Source organism: Coregonus lavaretus (genome assembly GCF_964263955.1).
Source record: "Coregonus lavaretus genome assembly, chromosome: 17".
NCBI lineage: Eukaryota > Metazoa > Chordata > Actinopteri > Salmoniformes > Salmonidae > Coregonus > Coregonus lavaretus.
Genome location: NC_140004.1, coordinates 17,172,520 through 17,192,113, shown reverse-complemented (window position 1 = coordinate 17,192,113; position 19,594 = coordinate 17,172,520). Strand labels below are relative to the sequence as shown.

General features: G+C 43.8%; 1 protein-coding gene across 4 annotated transcripts in view; it reads right to left on the bottom strand.

Annotated features, from left to right (window-relative positions):
- Positions 1 to 19,594, bottom strand: part of LOC311144746 (homeobox protein cut-like 2) — a 118,648-nt gene that overhangs the window by 19,284 nt on the left and 79,770 nt on the right. For all 4 annotated transcript variants that reach the window (XM_084180844.1, XM_084180845.1, XM_084180846.1 and 1 more), the window contains exon 4: positions 8,629 to 8,707. In XM_084180844.1, coding sequence (XP_084036970.1) covers positions 8,629 to 8,707 — 79 coding nt within the window. The remainder of the gene's footprint in view (positions 1 to 8,628; positions 8,708 to 19,594) is intronic.

The window sequence follows — 19,594 nt, the reverse complement described above, 5'->3', positions numbered from 1 at the left end:
AAAATCGCTGCTTTGCTGCACAAACTTTTCTCCCACAGCTTTCATCCGCTCGTCTTTCTGCTGCTGTGTGGATCGCGATCATATCCTTTCTTCAACATGGGCACAGACTGAATTGACTTTTCAGAGAGCCTAACCACAGACGTTTACACTTCAACAGACACCACTGAGACTAGACAGCCAGGTCGAAACAGGCTACAGAAACACAGCAGTCAAAAACAAACACATCAAGTCTAAATTTGCAATTTGTTAAAAGACTTCCATAGCCATTTGACATATCTGAAGTTTCATCAGAAACACTCAGACAAAGATAATTGATTGAACCATTTTTTCCCCAGGACCGTTTACAGTCAACTGAGCCTCCTGTGTGTCTGTGTTCACTGTTACACCAACACTGGAGATATTGCATCAGTAACATGGGACATCACACTTAAGAGAAGAGCTCTTCTTAGACAAACAGGATAACTTAAAACACTGCTGTTCACATCGACCCACTGTCACAGAAATCACTTTATCAGCCTCTTTTCCATATATCCTTTAAACTTTCCATGATCAAAGTGCAGAGATTACAGCAAGGGATCTCTCACACTTGGACAAGCAGGGATTATCAATCAGTGGCTAGGCAAAAAAAGTGAAGGGATATATGGTAGCTCTGTATACAAAATTAACCCAGTCAAAGAGGAGAGCAGCAGGGGTACTCTCAGAGGGGCCAGGGTGTAGCTCTGCAAGTTGGGCTATAATTGGGGGGAGAGTCAAAGAAGACTGCTGGTAACGAAAGAGAACAGGACTACTAATTGATGTTGCTAATAAGCTGTGCTGGATATTCCTTTAAGAGCAATTCTTTAACAGTAAATCCTTACTATAAAAGGAATATTGAATACTTGAATTAAATTTTACACTATACTGCCAATATACCTAGAATTCCCCCCCACACCACCATCTGCATCACCCACCATTATCTACTGTGAGTTGGTCAAATAAACAGTACATTTCTTAATTCAGCCCGTATCTTAATTGTGGCTGATTGGACATCTGCCCTGAAGTCATGATAACAGATAGCACAACAGCACATCATTGAGGGTAATAAATCACAGCACATTAATACATCATATTCTCCAGTGAAATATGGTCCGTTCACAAGTGAATCACAGTGACTGGGCAAAGGTGGGGATGAACAGAATGTTATGAGGAGGAGGAGATTCAGAAGCCATTCCGGACACACAAGTCTGTCCTCTCAGTATACCAGCAAAGATAAGCTGGCATTCAGGATCCTGGCATCACTTGTACTTCAACACAGTTCCACCTGGTTTGGTGATATTGTGTGGTAAAGTCACTACAACAGTAAGCCAGGGTAGGGCTATCATAGAATCTATGTGTGTGTGGTCTCATCATCTACATTGTTTACACTGTGAGCTGAGTTTGCATCAGTGTTACAGATGAGATAATGAGCTTCCATGGCTGGTTCCTATCGGCCGCTGGTCTGGTATTACTCTGCTATTGCTCATCCCACAGCAGGGGGCGGCTCTCTAGGTGCTGGGTGCTGCTCCTTGACAGCCCAGGGTAAACAGGCCATGGCTAGCATGGTCACAACAGATATGTTTATTCTTGATAGCCAGCTCCTATTGTTGTTCCTATGGAGTTGGATATAGACCAGGCTAGGCCAGGGCCCACTGTGTGAACTGTCCACATAAAGACTGTCTGGACTGTGGCCGGGACAGTGGGACAGACAGACAGGTCCAGGGTGTGTCTGGGTGGGCAGTAGTGGTGGGTGGGGTTGGACAAGGGTGGCGTGAGCTAACACAAGCAGGTGTGTTGGGGCGGTCCGTCTTTGCCCTGTCAGCGATACACTGTCATTAGGCGTGTGGGCTCAGCGGGGTGCACCATTACGTCTCCCTGGGCCCTGTGTAATTACGCTCTGACATAATTAACCCAGCAAGCCCATTAGCCAAGCACTGGCTGGCTGGAGAGAAGAAAAAAACACTATAATTATTTGTTGTGCGCATGTTAATGAGGCCAGCTGTGTTCCCATCATACAACATGAACAAATTCATTTACAGGGCTGTGCTTCAAGGTTTTTTTATTTTAATTCAAAACAGTCTTGTTTTTTGTTTTGTTTTTCTCTCTGTGTGGTCTTCAAGTTCCAAAAACACTATTTCCTGCTATTGCAACAAACAGTAACACTGTACATGAGTACATGAGTCCCCTGTAGCTCAGTTGGTAGAGCATGGCGCTTGCAACGCCAGGGTTGTGGGTTCGTTTCCCACGGGGGGCCAGTATGAAAATGTATGCACTCACTAACTGTAAGTCGCTCTGGATAAGAGCGTCTGCTAAAATGTCAAATGTAGTGTATTGTCATGGACCGTGACTGAACAGTTAGTCCTTAGTTCAACCTTCAAAGACAAAGTGCACCATCAAAATGGCTACCTTTGAAAAAAGTTAATTCAACCAAAAGTAAACAACCAATACTCTACCTATAGAGTACGGGAGTCTCCATCCAATGCAGCCGTGTAGGAACACTTTCAACAAAGTCATCTATTATTTTAAAAACTACACAGTCACAAGGTACAATTATTTAATGTCTATCCTTGTTTTAACCTAGATTATATAGATTTTTGTGGCTACAAGAACATAATTTTCAACAAAATATGAACTTTGAAAACCTATGAAAAAATATGAAAATACTACAGTAAAAATAGTCAATTTCTGTGCCGTCTTTTCACTAATACGATATTCAGAGCACAGAATAAAAATCTCTCCCTTTGACTTGGAGAAGAGAGTGAAAGAGATAAAGATAAAGAAACAGAGAGAGAGAGAGAGAGAGAGAGAGAGAGAGAGAGAGAGAGAGAGAGAGAGAGAGAGAGAGAGAGAGAGAGATAAATGGTGAAAGAAGTGTGTCTTTCACTGTGTGCTGACAGACAATCTGAAAGACACACTTTAACCTGGTCTTTTGTCGGTGTTCCACACATGCCTTTGTCTGGCAGACTGAAGGACATCTCTACAACAATGTCAAAAGAACCTCTTAGATATATACATAAACAAGAATATCAGGGTACAGTACCATTCAGCCACTCTTTAACTCTAATTGATAGGGTTGGCGTCCTTGTTTTCTTCTTCCTTTTTTGTTACAATAACAAAATAACTGTTCAGTGAACAATCACAAAAAATATGAAAAAACACAACTGAAACTATTCATCGCCTGTACACTTCAGAGCTTGAGTTTTAGTCGTACCCTTTATATATATATATATATATACACACATATATATATATATACACACACACACAGTATCTCTCCACACACACACTCAAATGCCCACGCACACACACACACACACTTCCTCTCTGTTCTGAGCACACACTCTGCCGGTCCCTCTTGGGTCTCCTGCTCCACGGGGATCCATTGGAGAGGCCCAGCTCTTTTATGAACATAATGCATTATTAAGCACCTCAAACATCTCCTGGGCTTTTGTTTATTACTGCTCTTATTAATCACTTGTGCAGAATCTCGTCCTGCCCAAAAGAGCTTTCATTTTCCATCAACTTCTATATGCTTAAATTTTTTATACTGCCACAAACATGGCGCACACACAGCTCTCCCAAGTTCCCTCTCATCTTCTGATGGAATGTACTCAGCACCACACTTATTATTTAAAAAACTCAATGCCTTACAGGCCTCAATAAGTCTCTCTCTCAAGCATCTGCCAATGTACACTGAGTGGACAAAACATTATGAACACCTGCTCTTTTAAATATTTAACAAATATGCCATTTAGCAGACGCTTACATCCAAAGCGACTTACAGTCATGTGTGCATACATTTTTACGTATGGGTGGTACAAGCGCCATGCTCTACCAATTGAGCTACAGAGGACCACAGTCTGTCCTTCCATGACAGACTGACCAGGGGAATCCAGGTGAAAGCTATGATCCCTTATTGATGTCACTTGTTAAATCCACTTCAAATCAGTGTAGATGAAGGGGAGGAGACAGGTTAAATAAAGATTCTTAAGCCTTGATACAATTGAGACATTCAGAGGGTGAATGGGCAAGACAAAATATTGAAGTACCTTTGAACGGGATATGGTAGTAGGTGCCAGGCGTACTGGTTTGTGTCAAGAACTGCACCGCTGCTGGGTTTTTCACACTCAACAGTTTCCCATGTGTATCAAGAATGGTCCACCACCCAAAGGACATCCAACCAACTTGACACAACTGTGGGAAGCATTGGAGTCGACATTGGCCAGCATCCCTGTGGAACGCTTCCGACACCTTGTAGAGTTCATGCCCTGACGAATTTAGGTTGTTCTGAGGGCAAAAGGGGGTGCAACTCAATATTAGGAAGGTGTCCCTAATGTTTTGTACACTCAGTGTATATAGGGAGCTACAAGGGGACAATAATAATATTCTTTGAATAGATTAAGGTCAAATCACAAAGGTCAATAATGCTCTATTCTTACAACCTTGGATCCAAAGGAAATTACTAAGTGACTTCAATATGCACTGCACTTACAATCTCGCAGGCCAGGGAGACTTCAATACATGAATATTCATTGTGCAATGAAGTCACAAAGCCATGATGGAATTGTGTGTAGTTGTACCTGGACCTGGAACCCGTACCATGCAGTAGTATTTGGTTACCACTAGCAAGCACTGTTGCCCCAATGTTTCAACTGATGCAGACCTCAGCCCTTCAAAGGGCCCAACAAACATACACAACACAAACACAAACACACACACACACAGTAAGTGAGCTCCCTGCTCAGATGAAAGGTACTGTGTTCTTCAGGAGAGACGGAGAGAGAGCGAGAGAGAGGGACGGGGTGATCCTGAGGGAGGAGTGTGAGTAAAGAGAGGGGAGGGGGCAGAGCAAACACCTGGAGCGCAAGTCTCAGGGCTACGCTCCTGGCGACAGGGCCAAGCTCCTCCTCTCACAGCGACAGCTACAAACACCAAGGTTCAAACGCAACCACAGAGTCAGAGATGCTCACACAGGAGGGAGAGAGATGATGATGAGAGATGATGAGAGAGGTGCCACTCAGGAGAGCCAATGCAGTCATGGAAACTGTCACTGTTATTCACATCCTGTGATGGGGAACTAGTTTATTTACACTGATCAAAAAAGTATAGAGGTGAAAATCTAAACAAGGAAGCATTGTTTACAAGTATTTATTTCAGGCCTAATATTGTGTAGACAATTTCCATGGAGCAGAGGGACATACAGTGCCTTGCTAAAGTATTCAGTATTTCTTATTTTGTTGCATTACAACCTGTAATTTAAATTGATTTTTATTTGGATTTCATGTAATGGAGATACCCCAAGAGACTTGCAGCTGTAATTGCTGCAAAAGGTGTCTCTACAAAGTATTGACTTTGGGGGGAGTGAATAGTTATGCACGCTCAAGGTTTCTGTTTTTTTTGTCTTATTTCTTGTTTGTTTCACAAAAAAAAATATTTTGCATCTTCAAAATGGTAGGCATGTTGTGTAAATGAAATGATACAAACCCCCAAAAAAGCAATTTTATTTCCAGGTTGTAAGGCAACAAAATAGGAAAAATGCCAAGGGAGGTGAATAATTTCGCAAGCCACTGTATGTCTTAAATGCATGGAAATGCACATTATGATTCTGGTGTGTGACTTTTTGGCTTGGGGACCCAATAATTACATTTTTAGAAGTATTACATTTTCAAGGTGTTCTTATTGCTCAGAGCACTTATTTCAACTGTTCGCCATAAAATGCAGAGGATGTATTGGAGTTGCCTCAAAGAGCATGCCCTGTACGACTGACTGTTCATGATACCGGTAAAGGTTGCATAGTCACATTGTCATGCTACATGTATTCTTCTGTCACAGGAAACAGCACCACACTTCAACTATAATAATAGCCATCTTCTTCAGCAGCTGGAGCTTGATACACTTGCTGACTTTACAGTAAAAACAAAACCCAAATCACACACACACACACACACACACACACACACACACACACGCACACACACAGCATTTCAAGCCATGTATTCTCCTCTCTTCCCTTACACTAACATTCTCCTCCTTGTAAACACACTGATGTGAGATACACATTTGCTTTACCAAATTGGGACGTGATTAACACCTGCTCTATTGAGAGCCTGTTCAGGGTAGCCCTGTGTTGTTTCAGGGATACATAACCTCTGTCTATAACATTCACATGAACTGAGAATATGAAAGCAGCATCATAACGTGTGTCATGCGTGTCCAACATTATGCAACTGACATCATCATTGGCACCTATTCCAATAACAGATTTGTTATTGTGGATAACTGATACACCAAACGTCACTGTTAACTGGATACAACAGGTCACATATTGAGATGCTGCCCTTGTCCCCTCCCCCTCCCTGGCTCTCCTCTTGCATTCATTACCTCTGCTGTCGGCCGCTCTGATTGGACCAACGGCCTGTGAGTGTCAGCAGACCAACCAGGATGGAGGGATACTTTCAAATGAAATAAGAGGGAGAAACAAATGTCTGGCTATGAATAGTAATAACGACATTAAGATTAACGAGTACGGCGTGTAAAGAATAATTGCATGTGTCAAAACATTACAAATACATGAGCTGGATTGTTTGCTTGGAGACTGGTAGGAAAGCAGCACAGTGTTGTGTTTATAAGGGAGGAGACTAATAAAGTGAGGGACCACAGCCAACTGACTGTCCTCTGGTGTACCTGGAGCGATCCATTCTGGGAACAGGGGGGTGACCTTGGACAGGCCAGTGAGATGCACAATAATAAACAGGCGTTGGATAGCGCAGGCCCACCTCACAGTCACAGATGGCAGATTCTGTGAGGGGGCCGATACACAAAATAACCTACCCTGCTTTTTGTGACTCCTGTTTGGCAACAGATAGGAGGTAAATAATATCTGAAAGATAATAATTAATAGATTTGGAGACTTTTAGCAATTAGCAGTTAACTGCAATTATTGGTATGCCATTAAGGAATTAGATGGCAAATAACTCCAATAACTCCTTCTGTGTAGTAAGCCCAGGAAAAGTCATCCATACACAGACCTGCAGTGACACACAGTATGAGAGCTAAGACTAGAGACTATGGTGAGTGAGAGTCACTCTGATGCTAATGCTAGCGCAGGTCCAGGTCCAGGTAAGGTCAGAGGAAGATGAGTGTTCTGGATATGCTAATCCAAGGCCCTCTGATGTAACCAGAGAGGCCCACTCCTTTAGCTTTGTGACATGACGACAAGGCTCTACCCCCACCCTGGGCAATCATTGAGAACTGATATATGTTTACATCACATTGGTCAAATGAACAGAAAATAGGAGTTGAAAGTGTGCATGCACGTGTGTACGCCAGAGGAGGCTGGTGGGAGGCGCTATAGGAGGATGGGCTCATTGTAATGGCTGGAATAGAATGAATGGAACAATATCAAACACATGAAAACCCAGTTCGAATCCATTCCATTGATTCCAATCCAGCCATTATAATGAGCCCGTCCTCCTATAGCTCCTCTCACCAGCCTCCTCTGGTGTGTGCGTGTGTATGCATGTGTGTGTATGTGCTTATGTGTAAGAGCAAAAGTAAACGTTCAATTCCTATTTTTTAACTCTTCAAACCCAATCCTAGCTACAAGGGTTCCGATACAGTTTAACCGCCACATGGTTTATGAGTACTCTTTCTTGTCAATGCCCTGTGTAATTAAAGAGATGAAGTCCTCATTCCTTACATTACCACTGTTGGTTCAGTCTGCTCTTGATTGAAAATGTGTTTATGACAAAATATAGCCCCTAAAACCCTCCTGGGTCCTCTATTAAGCCCTTGATACATGCAGGTATAGGTCAAGAAATCAAACTGAACACATCTTCAAAGACATCCATTTCTTATCAAGAAAATAACTCCATTCAAAGTGTGTGGTGCAATATCAAGCAGGAAACTTCAAGGTAAAATGGAGACCTTTAAAAGTCAGTCGCTGCATCGCTATTTTCTCTGACACCCACTTTTATCTTGTATTCATTGAATCTGTAAACCGCATTCTCTACTCTTGCCATGATTGTTCCTCTGATGTAGCCGGAGATTGGAGTGCGTTTTGCTCTTGTCTCCTGCAACAAAGAGCAATGTTGTATAGTGTGTGCTGGCACCAAACAACAACAGAATAAACAGTCTCTCCCCCTCCCCCTCTCTTTCCCTGCCGGCCTCATCAGGCCTGCACTCCAGACTAAGACAAGCTACAGTTGGCTTTTAATTGGCCCTCTGCAATCAACAGCCCATCCCCACAAGGATCGTCTCTCCTCAGCAATGCAACGCTCAAGGACCAGCGCTCGGTTTTGAAGTGGCCCCACACAGAGTCTTGGAAACCACACTGAGAGCACAAACTCTAAAACATAGATAAGAGCTTCAGGTGTCTTATGGATATTTATATATCTAGGATATCTATGGCAAGAAAACAGTCATTTTGTATTTTAGCATGTCTTATGTAGAACGTTGGCCTAATGATGTTGACTTTGGCTTTGAGTGTAGTTGATCTGGCTGGGGAGAGTGATCTCCTATGGAAGGTTTGTTACATGAGTAATGTTGTGTGTTGTTTGTGACTGTGCTGTTGTGATGTGATGTGTGTGGCTTTGTTACAGGTGGGAGACTCACCAGGGGCTTCGATAAGCTGCTTGTAGATTCCCAGGAATGCAGACTCTGCCTCCTTACTGCGCTTGTTCAGAGCGACCACCTGGAGAGGACAGGACAGGACACAGCCATCAGGGTGACACTCAGGCATCAACATTCATACTAAACCTTTACTGAATGAACATTTAGCGACCCATACACACAGACAATCTACATTTACATGCATTCTACACTGTTATGACATATGAAGAAAACAACCAGCATATACAGTAATTGTGCTAACGAGACAGACAGAAACAAATCTGAGCCATCTCCAGAAGCTAATCAGAATGACAGTACATCACCAACATGTCGCTCTGATGGGGTTTGTGTGCTGAATTATGTGAACAAGGTGCTGAGGTAATACTACAAGCTGATATTTGGCCTCTTAAACAACAACGTTGCGGTGTGTAGTGAGGTGACATTTGGCCTGTTAAATGCAGTTGTGGTATGCTCTATGAGGCAGGTCAGTGTCTGTGGCCTCCATCACACCGGCGCCCAGCCACTCCTGCTATTCTCCACTCCACGGGTGATGCAAACCAATTAACAATTAATTAGGACGGACAAAGAAGGGAATTAGCCACCACCTGGCCCCATGGAGAGGGCATCTGCCCTGGTGGGTATGTGGGTTACAGTCCTCACAGCTACAATACACCAGCAGCCCTGTTATCTACTGTAAGTCAGAAGAAGTCAATGGCTGAAAGTCTTAGCTTAGCAACTCTCTGAAATACTACATCAGATAGCGCAGGAGACTGCTGAGGGGAGGACGGCTCATAATAATGTTTGGAACGGAGTAGGTGGAATGGCATCAAACACATGGAAACCGCTCCAGACATTACTTCCCAATTAAGGTGCCTCCTGTGTCAGATAGGCCATGTCCACTCCAAATGTCCCTCCAGTCCAAGAGCAAACAAAATTCTAATTATTGTCATCTATTCTCTATAGAATTCCTGTCAGTGTTGATTACAATTTTTATCTGATCAGACATAATGACTTCTATTGAAGGGCCCAAGTGCATGTTTACGTCTGAGACGTTCTTTATTGGTCTTACTTCAGTTCAACAATGTTATTTGGAACGAGGACTGAAAACACTTATGAGAATGGTGGAGAAACAGTTTAGAGATGGTTATAAGTAACAACTGTGGAAAACAGAGAGATGGAGAGCCCTTGATTTACTGGAATTGTCTTGTGTCCTCCCCGAAGAGGCATAACGACAGCATCATGTTTAAAGAAATATCATAAAGATCAAGCAAATCCCTCCCACTCGGAGCTGCGAGCAGGAGTTCATGGAAAATGGAAAGGCTGGAGTCCAATCAATATAGATGCAATAGTCTGCCTCTCTCTCTCTCTCTCTCTCTCTCTCTCTCTCTCTCTCTCTCTCTCTCTCAAAAAGAAAATAGCCTTCACATGCATATAATATGTGCTCTCTATACAGCACAAGGTGCACCTGTGTAATGATCATGATGTTTAATCAGCTTCTTGACATGCCACACCTGTCAGGTGGATGGATTATCTTGGCAAATGAGTAATGCTCACTAACAGGGATGTAAACACATTTGTGCACAAAATTTGAGAGAAATACGCTTTATGTACGTATGGAAAATGTATGGGATCTTTTAATTCAGCTCATGAAACATAGGACCAACACTTTACATGTTGCATTTATATTTTTGTTCAGTATATATATAGCAGGTTGTGTGAACTCACCAGGATCTGTTTCAGACTGACACCACCGTCCCTGTCCTGTCTTCCTCTCTGAAGCATACACCAAATAAGGCCCTGAACTGCATATGTAAAACACACAGCACCTGTGAATGCAACAGGCTCCATTTTCAACAGACACAGGGTCTCCTGGCCCTCCATCACCCTTTAACGAGAGAACACTGAGATTACCTCCACAATCACACCATTAACCTGTCTGCAGCCGCTAGAAGAGACATCAATCACATGCCTGATGCCTCTTCACATTAGCACAGTCGGTATGCGTAACCCTCTCCCTCATGGATGCTGCCACCGCCATCATCAAAGCACCTCGGAGGTGTCACGCATAATGTGGTCTGATCTGAGGGACTCTGGACCTGATGCTAATCTACCTTCAGCCAAACACATGGGATTAGCTGCCGTCCCCTGGTACCACACAGATCACACTATTGAGAGCTATGGTATAAATAATGTATGTTTCAGCAGAGGTATGGTGGTAGTAGTGCAATGTATCTAAACATATTCCATGTTAGCCAGTTTGGCCGTAAAAGGATAGAATATGGCTTCTCTGGGAGGGATGTGGTGAACATTCATTTTACAAGCAACAGGAGTAAACCCTCAGCGATTTATTGTAGAGAGAGAGAGAGAGCGAGAGAGCGAGAGAGCGAGAGAGAGAGAGAGAGAGAGAAAACCTGTTAGAAGTGGACCATAACTCTTCACAGAGGATTAGTCGGTGTGGGCAGGCTACTGCTGCTGCCTCTGGGATTGCACTGCTGGGAAATGCTTACAGAGGCCTAGGAGGATACTTATAGTGAAACACATGGTCGATGTGTGGGTCTGTGTGCATGTGTGTGTGTGTGTGTGCGTGCGTGCGTGCGTGCACGTGTGTGGTGTGTCAGCATGTGAGAAGAGAAGAATAAATGATGGCAACAAGATGAGTTTAAGATAAAGAAGTGGAGGGAAGAGAAAGACAGAGACAGGCACTGAGCTACAGACAAAGAAAGAGAGTGTGAGAAAGAGGTTCCCATAAAGACTGCAATTAGCAATTATGCAGACATCAATTACAATTATCACAACTGGTGATTATGCAATTATCACTCTAAATCCTTGTTTTTTTACCAGCTTGCCACCTCCTGTGATTTGGGTGTTTGAGGACAGGGTGTGTGATGATGCAGGTGATTAGAGTGTGTGACGTGGCGGGGGTGTTAGGTGTGTGTGTGTGTGCATGGGCGCGTGAGTTAGTAAGATTATTGCTGCTGGTGGATGAGAGAGGTGGTGTGTAAGGGATGGGGAATGTATGGTTCCACATTCCCAGAGGCCTCTAAATTACTTGTCATCTGCACATGATGCAAAGGTCAGCGCAGAGTGGGAGCTATAGGGAACTATGGCTACTGCTACAATGGCGAAGCTACAACCACTGTCATCAGTGCTTGTTTTTCCTTGAGTGTGTAGAGGAGGAGAGAGAGAAGAGTGGTGAAACGGTGTGGAGTGAGTGATGAGTGGGTGGGTGGAGGACAGGGACACAAGCAAACACACTCATACACACTCATACACACACACTCTCTCTTCTTCAAGCGCTTAAAGGAGGAAGAGGACACAATCCCACACATCTCTGAGTGGTGGTGCTGAGGCTGAGGCTGAGACTGAGGCTGTGGCCGTCTCCGGGTACCCAGTGAGAGCAGACAGAGCCCTGACATCACAGGAGGCTGCTGAGGGGAGGACGGCTCATAATAATGGCTGGAATGGACAATGGAATGGTATCAAACACATGGAAACCATGTGTTTGATGAGTTTGATACCTTTTAATTTATTCCGTTCTAGCCATTACCATGAGCCTGTCCTCTCCAATTAAGGTGCCGCCAACCTCCTTTGCCTGACATACAGTACCAGTCAAGGTACTACTCATTCAAGGGTTTTTCTTTATTTTTACTATTTTCTACATTGTAGAATAATAGTGAAGACATCAAAACTATGAAATAACACATATGGAATCATGTAGTAACCAAAAAAGTGTTAAACAAATCAAAATATATGTTATATTTGAGATTCTTCAAAGTAGCCACCATTTGTCTTGATGACAGCTTTGCACATTCTTGTCATTCTCTCAACCAGCTTCATGAGGAATGCTTTTCCAACAGTCTTGAAGGAGTTCCCACATATGCTGAGCACTTGTTGGCTGCTTTTCCTTCACTCTGCCGTCCGACTCATCCCAACCATCTCAATTGGGTTGAGGTCGGGTGATTGTGGAGGCCAGGTCATCTGATGCAGCACTCCATCACTCTCCTTCTTGGTCAAATAGCCCTTACACAACCTGGAGGTGTGTTGGGTCATTGTCCTGTTGAAAAACAAATAATAGTCCCACTCAGCGCAAACCAGATGGATGGCGTATCGCTGCAGAATGCTGTGGTAGCCATGCTGGTTAAGTGTGCCTTGAATTCTAAATAAATCACTGACAGTGTCACCAGCAAAGCACCCCCACACCATCAAACCTCCTCCTCCATGCTTCATTGTGGGAACCACACATGCGGATGTAGAAAATGTAGAAAATAGTAAAAATAAAGAAAAACTCTTGAATGAGTAGGTGTGTCCAAACTTTTGACTGGTACTGTACATCCCGTCCCCATGTCAATTCCAGTCAGCAGCTCCTGCTCATCCCGTTACGCTCCCATCCCCATGGGAGCAAGGCACCAAGGAACCAAGGCTGACCAGACCCATCCTCCTCTACCTCACAACTTCCAACGTGAGTAACCACACCCTCATCCTAACAGCTAAGGTCATGGTCTATATCATCAATCTAATCAATCAATAACAAAACAATCAATAATCACAATCTAACCAATCAATACCTCTCACCAATCAATACTAAACCAATCAATAACTCCAAACAATCAATTATAAGCATATCAATAATGTCAATCAATCTAACCAATCAATAATACACCAATCAATCAATTACATCTAATCAATCAATAACAAACCAATCAATAACAGGGGTAGTACACCATATCTGTGAAAACAAACTGAATCTAAAGAGAGCCCTCTAGAAGTAGCTACAGTACAGAAAGAGAGAGAGACAGAGAGACAGAGAGAGAGAGAGAGAGAGAGAGAGAGAGAGAGAGAGAGAGAGAGAGAGAGACAGAGAGACAGAGAGACAGAGAGACAGAGAGAGATAGTGTGGGTAATGACACTGGCAGAGCCGTGAGCAGATCTCCAGCATATCAAGGTAGAGTAGGAGTAATCCTGATGGACATGGCACAGTGAGCTCCATGTGAGACAGAACACTGTGAGGCATTAAACTCAGATCAAAGCCCCCCTCGGCTCTGCCATCCTGCAGGTGTCTAGTAGGCTCGGTTCCACCACCACCACCACCATCACAGTGGAACAGAAAAACAGAGCCAGCCAGCAGAGCTCCACCCACCCACACAACAAAACCCAACACGAACCTCTGCTTAACACCTCAAAGTCACAGCAAAGTCACCGCAAAGTCAAGACAGACATTGAGGGAGTCAGACAAAGAAAGGAAAACAAATCTTCTGTGAATGTCTTTGTAGTTCAAAAGACAGGAGCCTTTATTTATTTTTAGAGTCAAGAGATTCAAAATGTTTGAAGTGTTGACTGACCTAATGGTTGGAAAACGTGTCTGATGAAGAGGAGTTGTAGTGACATGACAGGAGAGAAAGGGGGATGTACCGAGAATGGAGAGATAGGGAGAGACAGTGGGGTGAAAGGAGGAGCATATCATATGAAATGTAGTTAAGAGAGGGACATCGCAGTGTTGAAGGAAAATACTGTAGTGGGGAAGAAAAGAGTGGAGGGTGTGAGGAGAGAGTGGAGAAGATAGCAAGGCTTGATTTTCAAGACAAAGGGACTGCTCCCATTCCTGGACAGCCCCAGTGAACAATGCCACAGCAGAGAAGGAGGCATGGGTATGCCAGCTTGAGGCCAGTAGTGGAGCCTGACACCCACCAGTGGCACATGCTTGGCAGGGGGAGGCACAGCAGCATCTCTCCCTCAGACACTCAATGGTCTGATGAACGAGCGCTGAATGGGGGTTCAGAGGCACAGCTGACAGAGAGGAAACCAAATGCTCGCTGTTTGCAATGAACAGTAAGGACAAGGGAAAGCATGACTCTGAACAGCCAACATCTGATGCCAAGCGTCTCTTGACAAATTGGTGACATTGAATTCAGGCCTAGGGTAGGTAACAACACATCTGCCACGCTGATCCTCAACACGGGGGCCCCTCAGGGGTGCGTGCTCAGTCCCCTCCTGTACTCCCTGTTCACCCATGACTGCATGGCCAGGCACGACTCCAACACCATCATTAAGTTTGCCAACGACACAACAGTGGTAGGCCTGATCACCGACAACAATGAGACAGCCTATAGGGAGGAGGTCAGAGACCTGGCCGTGTGGTGGCAGGATAACAACCTCTCCCTCAACATGATCAAGACAAAGGAGATGATTGTGGACTACAGGAAAAAAAAGAGGACTGAGCATGCCCCCATTCTCATCGACGGGGCTGTAGTGGAACAGGTTGAGAGCTTCAAGTTCCTTGGTGTCCACATCACCAACGAACTATCATGGTCCAAACATACTAAGACAGTCGTGAAGAGGGCACGACCATGCCTATTCCCCCTCAGGAGACTGAAAAGATTTGGCATGGGTCCTCAGATCCTCAAAAAGCATCCTGACTGGTTGCATTACCGCCTGGTATGGCATCTGCTTGGCCTACGATCGCAAGGCACTGCAGAGGGTAGTGCGTACGGCCCAGTACATCACTGGGGCCAAGCTTCCTGCCATCCAGGACCTCTATACCAGGCGGTGTCAGAGGAAGGCCCTCAAAATTGTCAAAGACTCCAGCCACCCTAATCATAGACTGTTCTCTCTGCTACCGCACGGCAAGCGGTACCGGAGCGCCAAGTCTAGGTCCAAAAGGCTTCTCAACAGCTTCTACCCCCAAGCCATAAGACTCCTGAACAGCTAATCATGGCTACCCGGACTATTTGCACTGCCCCCCCACCCCACCCCAACCCCAACCCCCCCTTTTACGCTGCTGCTACTCTGTTTATTATTTATGCATAGTCACTTTAACTCTACCCACATGTACATATTACCTCAACTACCTCGACTAGCCGGTGCCCCCGCACATTGACTCTGCACCGGTACCCCCCCCTGTATATAGCCTCCCTACTGTTATTTTATTTTACTGCTGCTCTTTAGTTATTTGCTTTTATTTTTTTACTTAACACTTTTTCTATTTTCTACTTTTATTTTTATTTTTTTTAAATGCATTGTTGGTTAAGGGCTTGTAAGTAAGCATTTCACTGTAATGTCTACACCTGTTGTATTCGGCGCATGTGGCAAATCAAATTTGATTTGATTTGATTTGCTGTGTGTTCCAAAACTGTTTGTAATAATGACCAACTTCAAAAGAAAAAAGGACTTCCACTATCAGCTGTCAATAGTAATCTCCACTGGGGGACACAGGTCTCAGGTAAGTAAGACTGCTTAAGGTGATCATAGATTTTAATTCATCACGTTAACAAAACAACAAGACTACTTCCTGTGAACAGGACTATCAGCAGTGAAGCAGTCACTTCCCTACCCTTCCCCACCAGTCTGAGATATTATTTGTCCTGTCAGATTTTCCTCTTTCACTGCTCTTATTGAGGCTGCTGGAAAACAGGCAATTGCAGAACAAAAATAACAAATAACGGGAACTGTAAAGGAGAGCAGTGAATGATGAGGCTGCTAGGAGAGGGAGACAGCACAGAGACTCATCTTATTCTTATCCCCAGCTAAACATCCCAGAACATTTGAACAAAACTTAATAAAACCTGTGTGTGTGTGTTTCAAGGGGGTGGTGGTTGTTGGAGGTTGATAATCCCTCCACACCGCCCCAGGCAGCAGGGGCTTATTGTAGAGTACATTGACTCTAATAGGAGCCGGCGCTGCAGTTGTATGCTGCTCTCTGCTCCTACTGTGAGGAGAGTTTTACATAATTAATGACTGTTGATGTTTCCCAGGTAATCGCCCGGCAAATTCACTCCAGACTCGGCTGCCACCATCGGCAGTTCCACTGAGAATAAGCGACACTGGAACAGACAGCTTACATTACAGGCATAAACAAGGCAATTTTGTACAGTGTCTTCAGACATTAACGTGAGGTGTTCAGGGCCATGATTCAAGTTAATTCAGAGAAATACTGGGAGAGAGAGATTTCCTCTGTCTTGTAACCTACAGAGGATTTGAGATTGATGCTACTGAAGCCTGTGCTTGTGTGTATCAAATATGCTGTAAGAAGTATAGAGCTAGATGAAGGCACAGCAGCTATTCAATGAAACAATGAGGAAACCAAATGTATGATCATTCAAATCAAATCAAATGTTATTGATCATTCATACAGTCTACTGAAGATACCCATTTGAGCATGTGTGTGTTGGGAGTCAATAATGTATTAAAAACAAAAAAACTAAGTTTTAAGTGAGAATAGGCATTGGTCTGAAATTCACATGAGCACCACAATGCCTATTCCACCCATGCTCTACCAAGGTTTTCCAGCGCACAGCTTTGACCTACTACAGTAGCTATATTGTATTGTACTTCAAACTATGTGTAGGCAGGTTGCTTAGGATTCAAACCTTCTCAAACAGCCTAATTCATACTCTTAGAAGAGGTGCTTCCACAATAATGTGATTTGTACCGCATACAAGATAAAGTATTGGATTCTTCACAAGATATTATCCCATTACGCTAACTTTCCATGATTTTTTTAATTAAATGAAAGCAATCTTTGCTTTTATACTTACAAGACCATCAGGCTTGTTTGAGCTGTTCTGTCTTGTAATAATGTGGTGCATGCATGTATTTCCTTAAACCTTTATTTTAGCAATACATTTAATTAAAAAAGAAAGAATCATAATAACATATTTTTTGGCCAGTAGGTGCCCAACATAACAACAGGTGGTGGTGTGTTGGACACAGTAGCTCAGATAGATAGAGCCTGTCTACATTCCTGATTTCTGTAACTGTTAGCTTACCTGTGTAATATTGGCATAAGCTCAGAACCTCTTGTGTTTCAAACATGGTCCTGTTTTATCCATTTCTGTGCTGAATGGACAGTTCATTACCTCTGTCAAAAGAATATGTGGTTTGTACTAAAGATGGTGACACAACAATAATACACGTTTACAATAGGCCTAGATCTAAAAATACATACGCCTAAGGGTGTGCCGAGTAGTCGGACAAAATGAGTATCGTAACGGATATGGACAATTTTCTGGATACGATTATGATCAGAGTATTATCCGTGATCTGATTTTATTTATTTTTTCGGGTGCCAGCAAGCACCTTTCTCATGTCAGTCAGTCACAGAGTTTCAAACCATACTGTTCTGCCTTTGAGTCAGTCATGTGCGTGGTCTTGATAACTAAATTGGCTAGTTTGCCTTTCTGTAAAGAGAAGGGCGGGCTGTACGTTGATCCTGCTGCTCTGATTGGATAGGGTGAAGCAGTTTTTTTTGGTCCACTTGCTTCATAATTTCACCCGATCACTATTCCTCTAATGTTTTCGGTATGATCATTTAGATTGCTACTGCCTGCTACTATGATAAATCACATGACGAGGATGTTTGCTATCAAGCTATCAATGTGCATAATATCTAACAAGCGGGACAAGGGTAGGGAAAAAAGATGAAACGCTGATGCGCATTCTGACTGAGTGACAGCAAACTTGGCTGCCCGCTGCAAATTGAGGCAGAGACACACACACCAACCCCTCCACGCACTGCTCCTAATCTGCAGCTTTTTTGCTGTGAGAACGTGCAGGGAGGTATTTTGCCAACATCTATTTAGGCATATTAAAACACTTCAGGTTTACGGATACGATTATGGCCATGTCGGCACACCCCTAATAGAGCTAAATGAGATAGATATACAGCTCTGGAAAAAATTAAGAGACCACTGCAAATTTTTCTTAAATCAGCATCTCTACATGTATGACAGCCATTCCATTCCAGTGTCTGTTGAATTCCAACACAGGCACACCTCATTCTACTGAATTAGGTACTGATTAGGTGATCACATTAACCAAATCTTATTTAACGAGGAAATTTATAAAATCCACTACTGTGGTCATCACTATCCTCTTGCAATAGGACCTGCTGGATGGCAAAAACAGTGCTAATAGTACGTTAAAAGTAATATTAATAAAAAAATAACTATTGACCATGCCAAAAGAGTTGAAAAGGAAAGTTTTGAGTGAGGAAAAGAAGGGTTCAATTCTGGCTTTACTGGCAGAGGGATACAGTGAGCGTCAGGTTGCTTCCATCCTTAAAATTTCAAAGACGGCAGACATTGGGGACAACAAAGCTACAGACCGGCAGAGGGCGAAAACGACTCTCTACTGACCGGGATGACCGCCAACTCATTCGAATGTCACTCAACAACCGTAGGATGACATCAAGTGACCTACAAAAATAATGGCAAACGGCAGCTGGGGTGAAGTGCACGGCGAGGACGTTTCGAAACAGGCTACTAGGGGCAGGGCCGAAGTCATGCAAAGCTAGAAAAAAGCCCTTCATCAATGAGAAGCAAAGAAGAGCCAGGCTGAGGTTTGCAAAAGACCATTAGGATTGGGCTGTAGAGGACTGGAGTAAGGTCATCTTCTCTGATGAGTCCAATTTTCAGCTTTGGCCAACACCTGGTCGTCTAATGGTTAGACGGAGACCTGGAGAGGCCTACAAGCCACAGTGTCTCGCACCCACTGTGAAATTTGGTGGAGGATCGGTGATGATCTGGGGGTGCTTCAGCAATGCTGGAATCGGGCAGATTTGTCTTTGTGAAGGACACATGACTCAAGCTACGTACAAGGTTGTCCTGGAAGAAAACTTGCTTCCTTTTGCTCTGACATTGTTCCCCAACTCTGAGGATTGGTTTTTCCAGCAGGACAATGGGCCATGCCACACAGCCAGGTCAATCAAGGTGTGGATGGAGGACCACCAGATCAAGACCCTGTCATGGCCAGCCCAATCTCCAGATCTGAACCCCATTGAAAACTTCTGGAATGTGATCAAGAGGAAGATGGATGGTCACAAGCCATCAAACAAAGCCGAGCAGCTTGAATTTGTGCGTCAGGAGTGGCATAAAGTCACCCAACATCAATGTGAAAGACTGGTGGAGAGGATGCCAAGACGCATGAAAGCTGTGATTGAAAATCAGGGTTATTCCACCAAATATTGATTTCTGAA